We start from the raw sequence: 21,177 nt of genomic DNA on the forward strand, positions 1-21,177 counted from the left end.
TGTCAAATGGGTCTTGGATACCGCCAGTGCATCTCATATCTGCAATTTGTTGCAGGTTCGACAAGGCCCAGGAGATTGGCGAGAGGCGAGGTGGACCTTAGAATGGGGAATGGCGCAACCGTTGTTGCTCTTACCGTTGGCGAGGTCATCCTACATTTGCCCGGTAGAGCTATTCTTGCATTAGATGCATGCTACTTCGTTCCTTCGATCATCAAAAATATTATTTTCATTTCTTGTTTGAGAAATAATTGATACAAATTAGTTCTTGAGAACAATGGTTGTTCACTGATCTTAGATGATGAGATCATCAGTAAGGGAACATTAAATAATGGTTTATTTATATTAGATGTTGCTCCACATGTCATGAATGTTGGTGTGTCTAAAAGGAAGCGAGATGAGATGAATGATACATACTTGTGATATTATAGGTTACGTCATATCCATAAGGGAAGAATTCAAATATTACTAAAGAATGGATACTTAGAATCATATATAACCTGTGAGTCTTGCCTTCAAGGGAAATTGACCAACTCTCCATTTAGTGGAACTGGAGATAAGGCCACTGAGTTACTAGAACTCGTACATACTGATGTGTGTAGTCCTATGTCAACTCAAGCCACAAGTAGTTACTCGTACTTCGTTATATTCACTGATGATTTCTCTAGATATGGACATGTGTACTTAATGAAGTACAAATTCGAAGCCTTTGAGAAATTCAGGGAATACAGGAATGAGATAGAAAACCAGACTGGAAAGAGTATCAAAACTCTTCAATTAGATCGAGGAAGAGAATACTTAAGCATATAGCTCACCTAATTCCTCAAGGACAATAGGATCCTATCACAATGGACTCTTCCTTATACACCTCAACTCAATAGTGTATCAAAAAGAAGGAACCACACACTGTTAGACATTGTGCGGTCCATGATGAGTTTCGCCGACCTACCCGTATCTTTCTAGGAGTATGCCCTAGAGTTTGCAACTTACCTTCTGAACAGAATTTCATCTAAAGCGATAATGTCTACACCATATGAGATATAGAAAGGGAAGAAGCCCGATCTTAAGATTGTTAAGAGTTGGGGCCGCCGTACCCACATTAGAAGATACAATCCCGACAAGGTAGAATCAACGACGGAACGGGGCAAATTCGTAGGATACCACAAGGAAACTTGTGGGTATAATTTCTATCACTCTAAGGACCCAAAGGTCTTTATTGCCAAGAGATCGATGTTCCTTGAGAAGGAGCATATTTTTGGTGGAAATAGTGGAAGCATAACAGAGTTGAACGAGGTTAGAGAACCTATCTCAAGCACCATTCCACAAGACTAGTATGTTCAAGTACCAAGCACACAAGTTCCGACTTTGTGTAGGTCCAATAGAGTATCCAACCCTTTTGAGAGATATGTGGAACATATCAAGGGTGATCACATTGAGGATATCGATCCTCAGACCTATGAGGAGGCTATTACAAATATAGACTCCAGAAAGTTGTAAGAGGCCATGAATTCCGAGATGGATTCCATGTACTCCAACAAGGTTTAGAATCTAGTTGATGCACCTGAGGATATTGTACTTATTGGTTGTAAATAGATCATCAAAAAGAAGATCATAGTAGATAAAAAGGTAAAGACCTATAAGGCAAGGCTAGTGGCTAAAGGATATCGTCAAAGGCAAGGTATTAACTATAACGAAACTTTCTCGCCTATAGCCTTGCTGAAATTCATCTGAATTCTGTTAGCTATTGCAGCACACTATGATTACGAGATCGGATAGATAGACATAAAAACCGCATTCCTTAATGGCAACCTCGAGGAGGTGTATATGATACAACCTAAGGGATTTGTGTCCAAGAAAAGTCCAAATAAAGTGTACAGATTGTTTAATTCCATCTATGGACTACAGTAAGCTTCCCAAAAATTATAACATAAGATTTGATGAGGCGATCAAATCTTATGACTTTGTTAAGAACAAAAACGAGCCTTGTGTGTGCAGGAAAGTAAGTTGGATCGCTATCACCTTCTTGGTGTTGTATGTGGATGACATCTGAATCATTGGAAATGATGTAGGAATTTTCTCTATGGTTAAGACTTGGTTATCTAAACACTTCTTCATTAAGGACTTCAGGGAAGCATCCTATATTTTAGGAATTCGGATCTATAAAAATAAATCTAAAAGGATGCTTGGCTTGTCCCAGTCCAGGTACATAAATATCATTATCAAAAGATTTCACATGAAAAATACCAAAAGAGGTCTCATACCGATGAGACATTGGAATATCACTTTCCAGGAGTATGTCCCTAAAGACTCTTGTAGAAAAGACAGACATAGATAAGATACCTTATGCCTCAGCGATAAGGTATATCATGTACGCTATTTTATGTACCAAGCCTGATGTAGCGTGTGTTCTAAGTATTACGAGCAGGTATTAAGCGGATTCAAGTTTAAAACCATAGAAGGCAGTAAAGTGTATCTTTAAGTACTTGAGAAGGACTAAGAATCTTTTATTGATATATGGAAGAAGTAACCTTAATGTTGAAAGCTACACGGACTCGAGTTTCCAATATGATATCAATGATAGCAAGTCAAACTAAGGGTATGTGTTCACCCTGAATGGAGGGGCAGTAAGCTGAAAGAGTTCCAAGCAAGACACTACTGTTGACTCGACCACTGAGGCAGAGTATATGCTGCGATAGAAGCAACAAAGGAGGCAATCTAGATGAAGAAGTTCATCATAGATCTAGGAGTCGTGCCGAGCAACGAGTCGATTCCCTTATATTACGACAATAACGGAGTGATTGCTCAAAAGCAAAGGAACCTAGGTCTCATAAGAAGTCTAAGCACGTTCTGAGAAGGATCCACTTGATCAGAGAAATCGTAGCCCATGGTGATGTAGCAATGGAAAAAGTTTCGTCCGAAGATAACATTATAGATTCAATAACGAAGCCGTTGTCTTAAATTGTTTTCGAGTGTCACCGGGACCTGATGGGGATCAGGCATGTAGGTGATTGGCTTTAGGTCACGTGGGAGATTGCTAGATACAGGTGCCCTACAAGCCAGTCACGTGAGTAATGGCACGTGTGACACACTGCACAATCTCTTTTGGTTGATATTAATAATGGTATTATCTCACTTTATATTATATGATGAATATATTGTGACGTCCTTGAATCTGTGAAATGAGAATTGGATCACAATGAAATCATGATAATGAGACCAATCCGCTTTTAAACACATCCTAAATATTCCTGGTCATAGGTTACTCGAGAAGGACATCGAGTTAACCGAACAGACCGGTGGACTATATACTCGTCCTCGTCCATATGATGGAGACAACAAGTCTCATAGCTGCTTGTGTGGGGACAGTAGAGATATAGTGTAGGTGCTCATTAGAGAATGTTTACTAAATGATCCCACTTATGGAATGTTAGATGATTAATGATACCTCATCATCAGACAACAATTTCGTAGTCTCAATTGTGTATTTAGTCCTTAGACTTAAGACACTAAGGATGCCTTGTTTAAGTACTACATTCTTTAATACCGGAGTTATAGGTCTGGAAGTTCCAGATCCAGTACGGACGGTCATTGGGAATGGCAACAAACCTTACAAAGGCAATTGGGTGTCAATAAAAGATCATTCACTCTCGATATCATAAGAGGAATATCCTGTGTATTCTCACTCAGGAAAATCTCAGGCCAGGGTCATTTAAATTGACAGAGTTCTCCGAAAGAATCCGATAAGAGTGAGACTCAAATGGATTCCATTTGGGCCTAATAGCACTATGCCCTATATACGATCTCTGTGATATTAGATGGATGAAGGACTACAGATACACAGTAAATGAGAGCAGATAGGTCCAATAAATACACAATACCGTTTGGGGACTATGGCGTAGCGACCTTGTATGTCCATAGTCGATAAGTTGAGTGAATTATTATGGAGATAATGATTCACTGAGTCAGAAGGAGTTTTGAATCAGAAAAGGTTTCGACAAGTTCAACTCACGGCCAGCTCGGTATTAGGCCTAGAAGGTCACACACATATTATCATGAACGGTCGTCGCGCACCCGCAGCAACTTCGTTCAACGAACCGTTCGTCGCTTTTGCATGCTTAACAGAGACATGGCAATATGTTTTGCCTTAGATTCAAGTGTTTTTACTTGGAAAAACGCCACTCGTTTTTCAAACTAATCAACTTTCTCTTTTACAGGTCCTTCGGGACCCGAGTGAGGTTGCAAATTGGCTGAACCTTGGCAAACGCATATCGCAAGGGTGCATCATGACTTAGGCAATCCCAGCTAAGTCCGAGGAGTTAGCGCAAGGGTGCTTCGCGGTTTAGGCAACTCAAGCAAAATTTGTAACTTTGCCGCAATTGTGCCTCGCGACTTAGGCAATTCCAGCTAAGCCCGTGATATTGTGGTATCAAAGCAGGCAAGCAATTCGAGCAAGCAGCAAAGAAACTTCACAATCTTGCCATGGCAAAGTATCGTGGCGAATCGAGAAAGACGGGGCAAGTCGAACCATTGCCCAAGCAGCCGCAGGTGGGCTGCAAGTGCAAACTCGCTCTCATGTTGTGGGAGTCGCCCTAAAGGAGCGTGGTAGCGAACATGATAAACGAGAAGTTGGCTACTCCCCGCGAGCAGAGGCATAATCTGGAGCGCCGACCGGGAACAAGAGCCATAAGGAGGGACTTACAGCAATGGAAACCCGCTTGGATGTTCTTGAAGCGAGCTTGGAGGAACTCTACCGAGGCCACCGAAGGCTTCTTGGGGTAGAGAGCTCGCAAGAAGAAGTTGAATCCCAAATCGACAAGGTTGAGGCCCTAGTCGATCGACTGACAGACGATACCAAAGACTCTGTACAACATTTACACGAAGTCATGGCAGAACTCACTTCCAGAGTGACAGCACTCACAAGGGCACTGAATACGGGAGGGAGCAACACCCGCGTTGCACCATCACAAAATTTGAGGGCACTTGAGCCTCATTACTATAGAGGTGCTAGGGACGCAAAAGAGCTCAAGAATTTCTTGTTTGACATGGAACAGTACTTTCGAGCTACAAGGCCTGATTCTGAAGATACCAAAGTTTCAATAGCAACCATGTATCTGAACGAGGATGCAAAACTTTGGTGGCGAACCCATTGGGAGGAGATCTAATAAGGTCGGTGTCGAGTGGACGCATGGGAGGACTTAAAGCGGGAGTTGAGAACTTAGTTCCTACCCGAGAACACAGAGTTCGTCGCAAGGAGGAAGTTGAGACAACTCCGCCAAAGTATTTCCATCCGAGACTAAGTGAAGCAATTTTATGCGCTGATGCTGGACATATAGGACATGTTCGAGCAGGATAAGTTGTTCAGCTTCCTCGATGGCCTAAAACCATGGGCTCAACAAGAATTACATCGAAGGAATGTCACCGATGTGATCAGGGCAATTGCGGCCGCAGAAAGGCTCACCGACTTTGTTTCCTCGGAGGACTCGGGGAAAAGGAAACGATCTTTAGGAAACTGCCCTCCAAAATAATCTCGAGGGAAGGAGCCCTGGGGCGAACAAAGGAAGAAGAGTTCCCACAAAGGGCCACGCTCAAAAGACAAGGCCCCAAAACCTGGCGAATGCTTCTTGTGCGGAGGGTCGCACATGGTAAGGGAGTGCCCACAGAAATAGCCACTCAATGGTTTAACAGCTTCAATCCACCCCCCCCCCCCCAAATCAGACAAGGGCAAGGTCATCGCTCCTAGTTCGAGTAGTTCAGAATCCAACAGTGACAATGAGGAGTCGCAAGGACCCCGGATGGGAGCAATACGTTTGTTGAATGCTTTGCGGGGTCAAGTGGGGGAGAACATAAAGACAGAGTCACATAAAGCAAAGAGCAGTGAGCTGATGTACGTGGACATTAAGCTCAATGGCCAAACAACCCGTGCAATGGTGGACACGAGCGCTACCCACATCTTCATTGCCGATCGAGAAGCAAAGCGACTTGAGCTGATCTTGGAGAAGAACCCAAGTCGGATGAAGGCGGTGAACTCAGAGGCCAAGCGGATCTTCGGGCTGGCAAAGGGGGTCCCCATCAAGATCGGGACATGGAGCAGAAGCACAAACATAATGGCGGTGCCACTAGACGACTTCCAAGTAATTCTCAGAATGGAGTTCATGCACGCAGCAAAGTTGGTGCCTATGCCACTCCTGAACTCCCTATGTCTGATGGGACGCAACGACCCCTATGTGGTTCCCGTCTCTGGGAGTGGAACCAAGGACCCCCAACAAATATCGGCATTACAATTGAAGAAAGGGGTACGAAAAGGAGAATTAACCTTCGTGGCTGCTGTGAAGCTAGGGCCACTCGACGGGGAGACCATTCACGAACCTGTTATGGTGGCGAACGTTCTAAAGGAGTTCACAGACGTTATGTCACCTGAGTTGCCAAAAACTCTGCCTCCACGCAGAGGCGTGGATCATCATATTGAGTTGGAGCCGAGAGTGAAGCATGTAGCAAGACCACCATACCGTATGTCCCCTCCAGAGTTGGCAGAGCTCAAGAAGCAATTAGATGAACTGCTAAGCGGTTGTCTCATCCGCAGTTCTAAAGCATGATTTAGAGCTCCAGTTCTCTTCCAAATGAAACAAGATGGGAGCCTCCGACTACCCGTCAACTATCGAGCCCTCAACAAGGTGACGATGAAGAACAAGTATCTCATCCCGCTAATCACGGACTTGTACGACCAACTGAGCAAAGCAAAGTATTTCTCCAAACTCGACCTCTAGTCGGGATATTGGCAGGTGCGCATTGCTGAAGGCGACGAAGCGAAGACTACCTACGTGACCAGGTATGGAGCGTCTGAGTTCTTGGTGATGCCTTTCGGCTTAACCAATGCTCCAGCCACGTTTTGCACTCTTATGAACCAACTATTCAAAAAGTATTTGGATAAGTTTGTGATCGTCTACTTGGACGATATCGTCGTCTACAGCCAAACGCTCGAGGAGCATGTCAACCACCTTCGAACAATTTTCAAGGTTCTCAAGGAGAACACTTTGTTCGTGAAAAGGGAGAAGTGCTACTTTGCTCAAACGAAGATCTTATTATTGGGGCATCGAATCGATGATGGTTCCATTCGGATGGACAAATCAAAGGTGCAAACTATTGTAGAATGGCGAACTCCAAAGAAGGTGTCGAACCTTCCTTGGTTTCGTCAACTACTATCGGTGCTTCATAGCTGGGTATCCGAAGCGCACAATTCCACTAACGAAGTTGCTGAAGGAGCAGCCATGGAGATGGTCTGACAAATGTGAAGCTGCATTCCAAGATCTGAAGGCTGTTGTGTTGGAAGAACCGATGCTCAAATTGCCAGACTATGAGGAGCCCTTCGAAGTCCATACAGATGCTTCAGATTTCGCTATTAGAGTAGTACTCATGCAGAAGGGTCACCCGGTGGCCTACGAGAGCCGCAAGCTCAACGAGACCAAGCGGTGATATCCGATGCACAAGAAGGAGATGACAACGATGGTCCTCTATCTACGAGTTTGGTGGCACTACCTTCTCGAATCGCGATTTGTGCTGAGGACAGACAACATCGCTTTGAGCTATTTCCAAACTCAAAAGAAACTCTTCCCAAAGCAAGCACGATGTTAGGACTTCTTAGCTGAATTTGATATGGCAATGGAGTACAAGCCTGGAAAAGCAAATGTCGTGGCCGATGCACTGAGCCGGAAAGTGGAGCGAGTGAATGCAATACAGTTGGAGGGCAGAGGCCAAGTAAGTCAATTGCACTCCAACTTCCTTTCCAAGATCAGAGATGGACTGTACAATGATCCCCAAGCAGTAATGCTAATGCAGCTCATCAAAGAAGGCAAGGCACGACAATTTTGGGTCCAGAAGGGACTCATTTACACAAAAGAGAATAGGGTTTATGTTCCTCGAGTGGACAATTTGAGGCGTGAACTCTTGAGAGAGTGTCACGATTTCCTTTGGGCTGGACATTCGGGTATTCACAGAACCTTGGCTCTTGTGGAGAGGGCCTTCTACTAGTCGAAGATAGGGATTGAAGTGGAGGAATATATTCGAACGTGCCTCACTTACCAACAAGATAAGGTGGAGCAACGGAAGCCGGAGGGACTTTTAGAGCTGTTGCTCGTACCCCATGGGAGAGCATTTCCTTGGACTTCATATCAAGCTTGTCGACAATAGGGGGACTCAAATCGATACTCGTGGTGATCGATTGATTTTCAAAGTATGCAACTTTCATTGCTGCACCCCTACACCATTCAGCAAAGGAGGTGGCCAAGCTGATGATGAAGAATGTGGTGAAGTATTAGGGAGTCCCACACAATATCATCAGTGATCGAGACGCTCGATTCTTAGGACGATTCTGGACTGAGCTATTCAAATTATAGGGGTCTAAGTTATACTTCTTCACAAGCCTCCACCTCCATACGGATGGCCAAACCGAAAGGATAAACTCGCTCCTTGAGCAATATCTTCAGCACTATGTGAGTGCTAACCAACGAGATTGGGTAAAGTTGTTGAGTATAGCCCAATTCTCCTACAACTTGCAACGGAGCTCTACGTCCAACAAGAGCCCCTTCGAGATCATTATAGGACAACAGTCGTCGACTCCTCACACATTGTCTATCGGGTATACAGGGAGTAGTCCGTCAGCATATCACTTTGCAAGAGAATGGCACCGAAATGCAGATATTGCGCGGGCTTACTTAGATAAAGTGGCCAAAAAGATGAAGAAGTGGGCCGACTTACGAAGGCAACTACAAGAGTTCAAATTCGGCGATTTGGTGTTGGTGAAGCTCCAACCAACATCACTCCAATTCTTTAGGCATAAAGTACACAAAGGATTGGTGCACAAGTATGAAGGGCCCTTCCCAATTATCAATAGGATAGGTAACGTCTCCTATAAGTTGCAGCTACTGGCATGGCTCAAAATTCACAATGTTTTTCACGCCAACAACTTGAAAGCCTACCACTCAGATCCATAAGATACTTCCCGAAGTGTTCTAGCTCGGCTACCCCCCACCAGAGCCTCGTACGAGAAGCGAGTTAAAACCATTCTTGCTGATCGCAAGATAAAGCTACCCGATGGAGCTGAGCAGGCCGAGTACTTGGTGAAGTGACGAAAGCTTTTACGAATCGAAGCTAGTTTGGAGCCCGAAGATGCCCTACGACATAAAGAAGCAATCGTCAACAACTACCAACAAGCGTCGACGAGGGCGTCGACAATTTAAGTCGGGGAGAATGTCACAAACAGTCGTTGCGGACCTGCAGCAACTTCGTTCAACGAACCGTTCGTCGCTTTTGCATGCTTATACAAAGACTTGGCAGTATGTTTTGCCTTAGTTTTATGTGTTTTTGCTTGGAAAATGTAAGCAACGACAGTTTGCAATGCTGCAGTGTGACCGCTCGTTGCGCCGGGCCGAACTGCCCCAAAATGGCTTAGTTTTCGCATGCCATGGCTTGTTTTCTACAAACCGCATCTGCACACAAAACATCAACCATCTCAACACCCTGGAATCCCCTGGGTGGCAAAGGGCTGGATGGGGCTTCGATATATTGTCGGGCGTTAAACAATCTTCACAAGTTCGCACGTTAACTTGACAGGAACTTGCCTTCGCGCCCGGCACCTGGTGAGTAGTTGTTTGTGGACTTGCAACTATTCATTCTACCTTCTAAAGTCCTTGTTTTCCTCCTCTCTTTTCTCTCATGCACGCAAGGTGCTTGCTGAATTGCTTGTAAAGCTTCCCCTTTTCGCAAGACGTCGAGACTTGTCCGCCGCTCGTTTTTCGAACTAATCAACTTTCTCTTTTACAAGTCCTTCAGTACCTGAGTGAGGTTGCAAATTGGCTGACCCTTTGCGGATGCATATCGTAAGGGCACATCATGACTTAGGCAATCCCAGCTAAGTCCGAGGAGTTGGCGTAAGGGTGCTTCGCGGCTTAGGCAACTCAAGCTAAGTTTGCAACTTTGTCGCAAGGGTACCTCACGACTTAGGCAATTCCAGCCAAGTCAATGACAATATGGTGAATGACACGACGAATAAAGGATTGAATATAAGATTTCCAATAAGCCCCTGTTTTAATGGATTCATTGGGTGAGGACCCAATAAAGCTTAGAATAGTTATTGGATGGGAATCCAATACCCATTAAGCCAATGGTTATTGAATGGGGATCCAATACCCACTAAGAATGATCCATTAGGGTTAGCAAAAGAAGCTCTCTATAAATAGTAGTTGAGGCTCAAAAGATCATAGGTTGACCCTTATAGTCGTCGACCTCCTATCTCCTCCCCCCATCCCTCCATGTCGTGAGCCACCCTGGTGTGAGAGGGCAGCAAGAGGGTCGGCCCCTCTTGATTACTGCTGCATAGTGGTGCGCGATCACGAGGGGAGAACCCGCTGCGCAAGAAGGTGCGTCAGTGATGCGTCCGTTGTGTGGATTACCGCTAGAGAGGAGTTCATGAAAGCTCCTTCATCCCACGGACAAGGATCCGCGATTTAGGGGATATACGATCCCCCTTTAGTGAGAACATCTCACCCCTTGATGTGGTTTTATCGTTTCGAGTTTTCCGCTCGCGGTCATCACACGACGATCCGATAATATATGTTTTGGGAACTATTTTTATTTTTATTTTCCGCTGCACATATGATGCTCCCCTAAGGTTTCCAAGCAATTGTCACCTCATATCATTCCATGAAAAATATGCTCAAAACAGAATAACTTAATAGTCAATAGCCATAGATGCTGAAACATATAGCATAAATTACCTAAACTATTATATAGCCACCTAAAGAATTGTCATAAGAGTTCAAAAATAGTAAAAACAACATAATATACAAACAAGACAAAATCAACGATCAAACCATGAATATGGCCATAGGCATGTAAGAATTAGATAATTAGAACAAGGAATTCCACGATAAGAATTTTGCATTTCCGCATTTAATTCTTAGTAAAATGGAAATTGCAAAAAAAGATAAAATGAAGCAAGAAATATAGAGATTATATCAACCGATAAGGTAAACTAAAATGATGTGAACAAGAGAGTATATGCAAAGATCACAATAAATAAAGCACTAAATTAGTCTTCATAAATTTTATGGTACAAACTTAATATAGAAACTAGAGTAACCAACAAATAAAAGAACCACCAACAAAAAAAATGAAGTGAAGGCCAAGGCAATTTTAGAAAACTGCAGTGGTAATGATACAGAAGTAGTGGTGGCAGCAATAGGAGGAGATGGATGCTTGAACAGAAGTGATAAAGGTTGCAGCCGAGCAAAGGAAAGAGAGAGACAAAACAGAATTGCAACAACAAAATTGCTCCACTCAGACAAAAAGGCAGGATTTTTCATTATTTTATCATTTGTTTTCAGCTGTATAAATTTTAAAAATATATAAAAATGTAAAGTACTTATTTCAACTGGTCTAGGCTTACCTGGTCTGCATGTAAAAAAAGTAAATACTGGTTGATATGTAGTAGTCCAATCAAATTTTCAAACCTTGTTTTACAATAAATAATAATTGTCACTTTCATTTATTTCCTACGAATACATTTTCATGCTGGCCTATGCATAGTAGTTTGTTACGATGGTTTCGTGCCAGTCATGTGACTACCAAGATGCTGCACAATATCTTACTCAACATGGAAAGCAACTTTGCTAAGTTATTTACTGCATAATTCTGAGTTTTATATAATAAACCAACTAACCCTACCCTCAAAGTATCACAAAACAAGATAAGATGGCATGCTTACTACCCACATCCATAGATCAACCTAGAATCTCCCACATTCTATGTTATCTAGGTAATATTGCTTAGAATATTTAGGGTGACACTATTGAACATAAAAATAAGATTACCACCCAACCAGATCATCAAATAAGTGTGAAATAAAGATGTTGCTAAACAGCTAGGGAAAAATTATTCATTGAAAAAAATGAAGAGAACAAAAGAATAGACATGTCTATCTTATACAAGGTAGCACATCCAAGCATGTGACAGGCTGAAACTATTGCTGTATAAGCAAGTAATATCTCTAAATCTTAAAAGTAAAAAGATCAACAACCTCTCCCAGAATTGCATACCTGTTTTAGATGAGCCTGCTGCAAAAGTTTTCAATTTGTGCAGAACTGTGAATTGTATAGCAGTGTAAGGCATGTATAATAGTAGAGCTGGAACATTCCCTCTCCAGAATCCCTGTTTCATTATGCTATTTAATGAAACTAAAACAAAGCAATAACTCTCTTCAAAAGTAAACATATGGGATAATCTGAAATGCTTTTGTAAAATCAATTATGTTCCTCTACACATCTAATTCTACTCTTTATAAAGACAACCACTAAAGCATTTAAAATTCAAAAATAAGAAATCTTAAAGCACAAATGTATACTCTATATATAAAACATCAAGCTTTTCTTCCCAATCATTAGCCAATCAACTTTTTTTCTTTTCTTTTATTTTGTAGGTCCCATGAGAATAAGTATTGTTTGTCCCAAGGTATGCAATACCATACCGTACCGGTGTTTCGAGGTTGGCTTGGTACGGTATGGTACTGGCATACCGAGTGATACACCATGGCTTACCGAGCGATTTCCTCTTACTGCAGTACTATAGCACTGCTACAGTGTAACACTATAACACGGTCCGTCCGGTAGCAGACGGTCCGCGTACCAGTATGTCGTTGGACCGGTACGTACCGCCCATACCGAGCAGTACCATTCGAAATTACATACCATGGTTGGTCCTTTTTTTGTGCATTCTACTTCATGGTAGAATGACAATGAGATTTCACTTGAAATTCTTTATTGAGGTGGAACCTATAAATTGTGGTACTAGTTGATTCCAATATGATACACCAATCTACATAGGTCTGTCTTGGACAGATTCAATTTTGCCTGAATTCTGGGTCTTATCACCGAAAATTGGTCAACAATCAATCATGTAGAAGTGATCAAACTCAACTCACAGATAGATAATTTTAACCTATTCTAATTGATTTGACAGCTTAAGAGAAGAAAATGAAGAGGAATGGAAGCGAAGGAAAGTAGAAGGAAGCAAAGATGTATACTGCATATGCATTGGTTGGCTCCATAAGCAAGCCACCCTGTTTTTCCTTTTTTAAAATTATTTTGTTTTCACAGTTTGAATGCACAAAAGTACCATTAGGGGGGACCTGTAAGATGGTGTCTTTTATTGAGAAAATTCAATTGATCAAACCACCTAAAGGAATAAGACTTCCGTGACTAAAATTGATCACACTGAGATCACTGTTCTTGTTATTGGTTGATTTCAATGAGATATGTACAATTTATATTGGTATCATACATAGTCTATCCAATTCTGTCTAAGTTTCCAGTCTTACATTCAGATATTTTGATCATGATTTGCTAGAATTGACGAAACTCAATTGGAGTTGGCCAATCTTGACTAATTCTAATCAATTTGATAACTTCGAAAAAAAAGAGGGAAGTGGAAAGGGAAAAAGGAGGAAACTGAGGTTGAAGAAAAAACAAAAGGCATTTTCATTTTTATTTTCCACATTAACCAAAAGAATCTTTTGAATCCATTTAATTTATTCACATAAATAATTGTAAGAAGTAGTACTATCAACCAAGGTTTAAAATTTCGTACGTACCGTACCAGTATATCGAGCTTTGCTTGGTACGGCACAATACGTCATACTGAGCGGTATGCCTATATATATATATATATATATATATATATATATATATATGAAGTATAAAAAATAATATTAAAAAATTATATAAAAGGCGTACGTAGCCTCAGTGACGTCGCCTCCTCCTCATCTCCTTGTCTGCGGCATTCGGCAAAGAAGACGACGAAGACATCGAAGGCTGCAGGCGTCTCCGGCCTTCGATGAAGAATGCGGCAAAGAAGAAGGCCGCAGAGTCACAGACGAGGCGATAAAGGAGATCGCCTCTTCCGCTGCTCTAACTGCCGCCTCCAGATCCTCCTCTTTACGACTCTTCTCATCGTTACCTCCTGGATCGAGATCGTCAAGGGAGGGCGGCGTCGAATCGGGATCGATCAACAACGTGGAAACAAGTTTGCATCGAGGTTCTCCCGATTCTCCCTCTTATTCGAATGCCCTCTCCTTCTTCTTCCTTCTTCAACGCTTCTCCCTTAACCTTGCTACAACTAAACCGCTATATCGAGCGAATCGCCCGGTAGCGGGTGGTCCGCATACCGATTCACAGGCGGACCGATACGTACCGCCCGGTACAAACAGTATGATTCGAAATCGCAAACCTTGCTATTAACTTCTATTATTTTAAATCTCAAGTATTCTTTTTATGATTACATCATATCACGATAAAAGTACTAAACCTTATCCAAATGGAGTTACCAAAATTTCAAACCCAAATGACTCGACTGACCATAATAAAATACATAGAAAGTAACTATTCTATTATTGCCAACACCACCAAAATATCAACGTTTCCTTTCTATTTTCATGTAGAACCCAAACTCCATTTGCCCTCCTCTTTCAACTTAAAGACCATAAAGAAAAGCATTTGCCAATTCCAAAGTGCATTAAAAAATATGGTGAATTTGGATCCAAGACATGTGATCTTTAGGAGCATCTTCCAGCAATTGGCTCATTGAGCTACTTATTAAATTATAACTAAATGGAATATTTTGATGCACAACTTACTTTAATCAATACTTCTGTAAATCCAGCAATAAAGGACCATGGCTAAATTCAAACAAGTGAAATCATCCTACACCTAGCAAACAGCCAAAATCAACAAAGAAGTATACCTTTCTCTTAAGGTTAAATATTCTTGATTTTTCTTGGAATTAAAACCAACATTGAAATCCTAAATATAGACATCTAATTATTTGGAATATGGTGACTTACACTTCTCACGCCATCATCACTTGCATGGATCTCCATGAACTGGCAGAGAGCAATATAATTTGTGGAAAACTATAATGGATCACTTACTATGTGATCCACAAACACAAACCTTTAACTTTGGAATGTTGAACAAACAACAGATTCAGAGTGAAGTTGTTTTTCTTCCTACAAATTACTTCTACAATGGTAAGCATGCCTTTTTGTAGCTAGACTCTCAATGTCATCCAAGCATGGAAAAGAGTATCTTTGTTACAGCATGGGTGACCAACCCTCATCCAAAACAGCAACAAGCCAGATCCAGAAAAGCAACATTCCTGCACTTACTCTTATCACATAACATGAAGACCCCTTCCTCAACCATAAAAATTCACTCCTCGTGCTATAAATTAACCAAAAGGTTTGTCTAGGAAGAAGACAAGGCCTACTAGCGAAAATGGCAAGTCATGATCCAACTAGCAGGTCTCGATCTCCAATCAACACCCTTAGATAACAATTCTGCTTGTGGTAACCCTCATTGTCATGTGATCCAGATATACTCTGATTTGGCTACAAATAGGACCTGTTTTGAGGTGGCAACAAGGTCAATCCTAATTGAAACAGGAGTTGGCAACATGACCTCTAACTGGGCAAGAATGAACCCTCAGCCATATCAGGCCAAAAGGAGACTATAACAAATGAAACTCAGTCAAGAACACTATTTTTTTCTTTTAAGAGGCCAGACCTCCATTGGCAAAAGAGCCAGTACCCCCATTCCATACATGGTTTTGGACATCATGAATTGTCCAAACAGAAATGTATATCAGTTGGACAATCCAATCCCAAAATTTAATCCAAACTTTCACCAAAGTTAATATATGAAGATATGCAAACTCAATCAACCTTGATGTTTATAATCGACCCAAATCCCACCTAATATGATCCAAAATATTCAATGAATATACAAGTTAAAAACAAGTAGCTGGTTACATATATGTATGTATTTAAAATAACTAACCTGAATTGGTCTCCAACTAAATTGAAACCAATCCAGGATAGACCAATATGATGTCAACATATCAAATCAGACCTAATTTGTCAGAATTCCTAAACCTGGACTATGCTTGTGTTTTAATACTGAACTTTCTTTAAAGCCTGAATCCCAAACAAAATGATGCCTTGAGCAAGTTTTCTTTAGTCAGGCAGATATGCCAAGAAGAAAAAGCCAGAGAAACATCAACAGAAAAAAAAAAAATCCACCTCTATAACCCAGTCTACCATAAAGCAATGTGTGCACTGTTGGCTGATAAAGAAAATGGACCTGAGAAACAAGAATAAGCCGAAGAAGGAATGAAACTGAAAGGATGGTCTTGAAAAAAACTGTTACACATCATAAGGCAGCTTCTTTCTTGCTTAGCCTACAAATTTATCCTTTGGTAACCTACATGTACACTAATAAGCCAGTAGAGAGAGGAAAAAGGAATAAAGTAAACAAGTATGGATGGACTTGATTGGCAAGCAAACCTGAAAGTCCCAGATAAGCCTCGAGGTTTTGCCAGTTGCTTATCCTAAGAAGCCTCTTGTATCAGAGAACACTACTAGAAACCTATGGATAAGTATATATAAGAGAAATCAAAAGAGACTGGGTTAATTGGCTGCTAAGAACCTTCAAGAAAATATACTTGCACCTTCTTAGCATTACCTAGTCACTATATTGTGTTTGATTCAATTCTGTGCATTAATTATCCACATAATTCTTGAACTTTCAAGCATTTGTTCAAGCTTAGCTTGTGCATCAATAAGTCTTAACTTTTAGGCTAACCATGAAACTATTGTTTAACCCATGAACAATATCACAAGGTAACTCTGCTTCAATAAATTTTAATGGGAAAGATGAGAGGAAAAGGTTCAAGTAAAGACCTCCCACCATTATGCTGCTTTCTCTGCAGATTAAACCTTCTAATAAATTAGACATTGTGTTCCTTTCAAGAACTAAGTTGCACTACAGTAATGCTTTAAATTTTAAAATCAACCTTAACGTACCAAGCATAACCTTCAAGATCATGCCTCAGACTGCAATAACCAAAGACGGGAATATTTTCCAAGTCTATCACTTGATTGCAAAGATTCACAATTTACAAGTCACCTTCTGTTTTCTATCATAAAATTGTCCGTTAAATGTTTGAGACTGAGAATAATGATGAATATAGCAGCAAGCATCCCAATAATAATAAAGTAAACAGGAACAACTATACCAACAAAAGAGAACACACGAGTCATCTTAGAGGTCAACTTGAATTGAAATACAAAACTATCATTCAAGGTTTCATGTTTTGGTCCAAGACCTAAACCAGTCCTTAGCCAAACTGGTATGGGTCTGGCACATACCAGCAATATCATCTCGCATCATACCATCATACCAGCATATGGTATCCCCATATATGCCAGTTAGCATGACCAAACAGGAGAGAGATGAATGTTCAGGTGGAAGCAGAGGACAACTTTTCTGTGCCATAGGAGGCAGTAGAGATGACAGAGACAATGGCAGTGAAGACAGGCAAATGTTGAGGCAGCAACAGCAGAGATTGCTATCAAGGGAAGAAAAGAAAAAGAGAGAGAGGAAGTGAAGCTACAACGATGAAATCACCTCCTCTTGATTAAATTGTTAGATTTTATTTTTTTTTATCTTTTTACCATTTCTTTTCAGTTGTCTAGATTTACAAAAACTTGTGGACAAACTTTCCCGATCTGCACGACAACACCTTGTTGGATTGGTAAAATACCGATTGGTACGTAACAATTGCACTAGTTCTTCAAATCTTGCACTGTTATGGGCTTAAAATCACACTTAGCAAGATCAAGAGTGGGATCAACATCGTAATCAGCCAAAAAATCTAAAAGAAGAAATATGAAAAATCATAGAATAGTAAAGCATTAGAAAAATTAAATTAAATTAAAAATAAAATATCATATGCTAAAAGATATTTTTACCTTCATAATCCATAAGATATCTATTTCAAAGAATAAATTATATATGGAACTAAAATATTTAAAAAAGAAGATGTATGACATAACAATAAAAATAATGGAGAATGGTTTGTTAAATATAACTAATGATATATTTATTAACAAATAGGATAATATACCATAAGAAATATTAATGTGTTAGAGAGCTATTATGTGTCACATAAAATGATATAAAAATAATCAGCCTTACTTCACCCCATTACTTCCGTAATAAACATGCAGATGAAGTGTTGGGCAATGCTAAGACAAATAAATAATTTAGTTGAAGATAGCATCCATAAAATATCAAGATTCTAAAATACAATTATTTCTACTTTTTCATGATTTTATCTATCATTTATTCCCTATAGAAGTGAGGGGTCAATCTCTAACGCCTTAATTCCTCTACCTAAAAGTGTCTTCTATCAAGCATGTATCGCAATAATAGTGGTAGAGGAAATTTTCTTCTCCTCCAATGGTTACCATTTGTGAACTGCCAACTTCTTTCCACTCTTTCTCCCTTTGTCTCCTTTTTCTTTTAAAAAAGTGCCAGAGTTTCCTAACTTAGCTGATTCCCAATATTATAGTTCTAAAATCAAGAAATCAATCAAAATCGAATTGGTTTGCATGATATCAATACAAAGTGAGTGTGTTACACTGAAATCAGCCTATACTGTGAACTATGTTAAACATATCTAGAACACGTTAGAGACTGTCAAGAAGAGTATGAACTAAATTACCAGCACTATTGCTTATTACATCTAGTAATGTGGTCTTAACTCCTTTCATAACTGAAGAACCATTCTTGATGTTTATCTTTTTTTTCTCCTTTATCAGTAAGTGTATAAAGTCAGTTTCCAAATAATATTCTATGGCCAAAAGGTACTCCAGTCAACCATTTGATTTGAACCACGGTTTACAATACCGTACCATACCGTTCGATATGGACAGTACATACAGGTCCGATAGAGGATCAGTACGGGTGGCACATCGGTACACCTTAGTGTACCATGTGTCGATACGCTCAGTACAGATCAGTATGTACCATACTGACAGCTGATCGGTACACTGGTACGATACGATATTTAGAACCTTGATTTGAATGATAAAAACCTATTTTACAATGTGAGAAAAAAATAACTCTCTCCAACTAATGTTGACTAATTTATCATATTATTTTGCTCGTCAAATTAAAGAATATATTGAATACCTAAGAGCATGTTGATGATGGTAGGAGAAAAACAAGAATCATGAATGTCTAAAGTAATTCATACCGACAAACCTTCCTCTCGAAAAATATCTCTAGTAGCTTGTAAAATGCCTGTATATTTTGAAGTACCATACAAATCCCTTTTTAGTAAGGCCCACGAAGATGTCGGCTCTATTTGAACCTGAAATCAGCCACCAAAAATAAAAATTTCTTAAATGCTCTCAAACATAGAACGAGGTCAAGAAACATGCAAGATGATTTTGTACGTTGTTTAGTGAAGATGTAAAAAAAACTTTTTTTAATTACATTCTATTCAGAATCCTAACAAATTAGGATTACTTCACTCTTAAAAAGGATGAATTTTTTTCAGTTATGAAGATTCCTACACTTAAAAGAGAATACGAACCAGTTTTCATAGTGTTAACTATAGCATGATCCCCATGCAGTGAGGAAGCAGTATGCTTGCTAAAACAAAAAAAAATACAGTTCATGGAAATTTGTTATTATAAAATAATCTAGCAAGCGTTTCTTAGTGTTTAAACATAAAATAATCTCTTCTCATCCAGAATATTGGGAACTAGCCTCTGGCAAGCTTTTGGCTGCCTTGAATTGCAATAGATTGATGACGAATGGAAAACACTTAATAGCACAAATGCAAAAGCTCATAAATAAATTCCAAGGCAAATACAAATTGCTGGATAAACCAAAGATCATCCTCTCGTACCGACCACCCCCTATTGGTACCTGGTCAGACCGATATATACTAGTTGGTACATTCCGACACATGGTACATTAGTATGTACCAAAGACTTGAAGAGGAAAGAACAAGAAGGAAGAGAAAGGAAGATAAAGGAAGAAAAGAGGCAGCGGACAAAGGAGGAAGAGGGGCAGAGGAGGAAGCATACCCATCGTTGGCAGCACGCTATCATGGAGCAATGCAATCAAGGTATTTGACGCATACCCATGACGTTTTTCAATATTGTCTTTCCATTGTCTATCGGTGCTTTCGAGTGTTTTCTCTTAAGTAGATTGAACAGGGCACTACTATCACCTCCTTTTTCTGCCCACGTGGGGAGAAGAAACCGAGGTTTCCTTCTCCCCGTGCAAAAAAAGGGCGACGAGGCATGGGGAGAAGAAACTGAGGTTTCCTTCTCGTCGCCTCATTTCTTCTGCTCGCGTGGGGAGTAGAAACGTACGCCACCTTGTCGCCTCATTTCTTCTGCCCATGTGGGGTGAAGAAACGTTGCATTAACGAGGTGATGTTTCTTCTCCCCGCAACGTCGTCAAGGCTTCTTCTCCCCACTCGGATGAGGAGAAGTCGTCGACGACGACGAGGCCTCGTCGCCTCAGACGAGGAGGAGGCAACATCTCATCTACGACATTCGGCGAGGGAGGGCGACGATCGATCAGGATCATCGAGGGAGAGCGACGCCGGATCTCCAAGTTCTCCTTTCTCTTCTCCCTCTTCTTTCTTCTCCTTCGACTCTCCCTCAACTAATACCACCTTGTCACGGACAAAACTGTAAACGAAGTATTTGATGTAATGCTCATGTATGTCCATGTCTTTCGGTTTTGTTTATGCTTTGCAGTTTGCACAGCATGTAAAGGGCTGACAGTAGGCTTAGCAGCACCATTTTCTTTAGTTTTGGTGGTCGTCTTAGGCTTGCAAATAAAGGTTATGTCATGTGAGCGCTTGTGGGGATTTTGATCTATAGTGGACCATTTTGGACCCTTTGTTATACGCCCGTTCAGAGCTTGTGAAGTATGTTTGTAATGTGCATTGGCTATGAAATGTTTGCTGAAATGATTGCTTATGGATCCCAAGTGAAACGCTTTCTCTAACTCGTTTTCTCTTTTATAGGTCCTAAGGGACCATAGGAGGTTTCCGGGAGGCTAATCTTCGCGAACGGACAAGCAAGGGTGCAGCACGACTTAGGCAAAACCAACTAAGTGCGTGACAACCTGGTAGACCGATTTAGGGTGGTAACGGGGCGGAAGCAGTCCCAATCGACGGTACCGCCTGATAGCAAGCAGTCTGCATACCGATCTGCTAGCGGACTAATACGTACCGCCCAGTACGGGCTGTATTATTCAAAATTAA

The 21,177-nt window shown here is 40.8% G+C and overlaps 1 protein-coding gene across 2 annotated transcripts in view; it reads right to left on the bottom strand.

Annotated features, from left to right (window-relative positions):
• The window catches only part of LOC135584575 (mitochondrial thiamine diphosphate carrier 2-like), a 68,063-nt gene that overhangs the window by 40,705 nt on the left and 6,181 nt on the right, over positions 1-21,177 (bottom strand). Inside the window, exons 2-3 of one of the 2 annotated variants that reach the window (XM_065085654.1) lie at positions 19,141-19,257; positions 12,087-12,198 (exon numbers count right to left, since the gene is read on the bottom strand). In XM_065085654.1, the coding sequence (XP_064941726.1) occupies positions 12,087-12,198; positions 19,141-19,257 (229 nt within the window). The remainder of the gene's footprint in view (positions 1-12,086; positions 12,199-19,140; positions 19,258-21,177) is intronic. The other variant, XM_065085655.1, reaches the window with a different exon arrangement.

This window comes from Musa acuminata, chromosome BXJ1-10 (genome assembly GCF_036884655.1).
Source record: "Musa acuminata AAA Group cultivar baxijiao chromosome BXJ1-10, Cavendish_Baxijiao_AAA, whole genome shotgun sequence".
NCBI classification, from domain to species: Eukaryota; Viridiplantae; Streptophyta; class Magnoliopsida; order Zingiberales; family Musaceae; genus Musa; species Musa acuminata.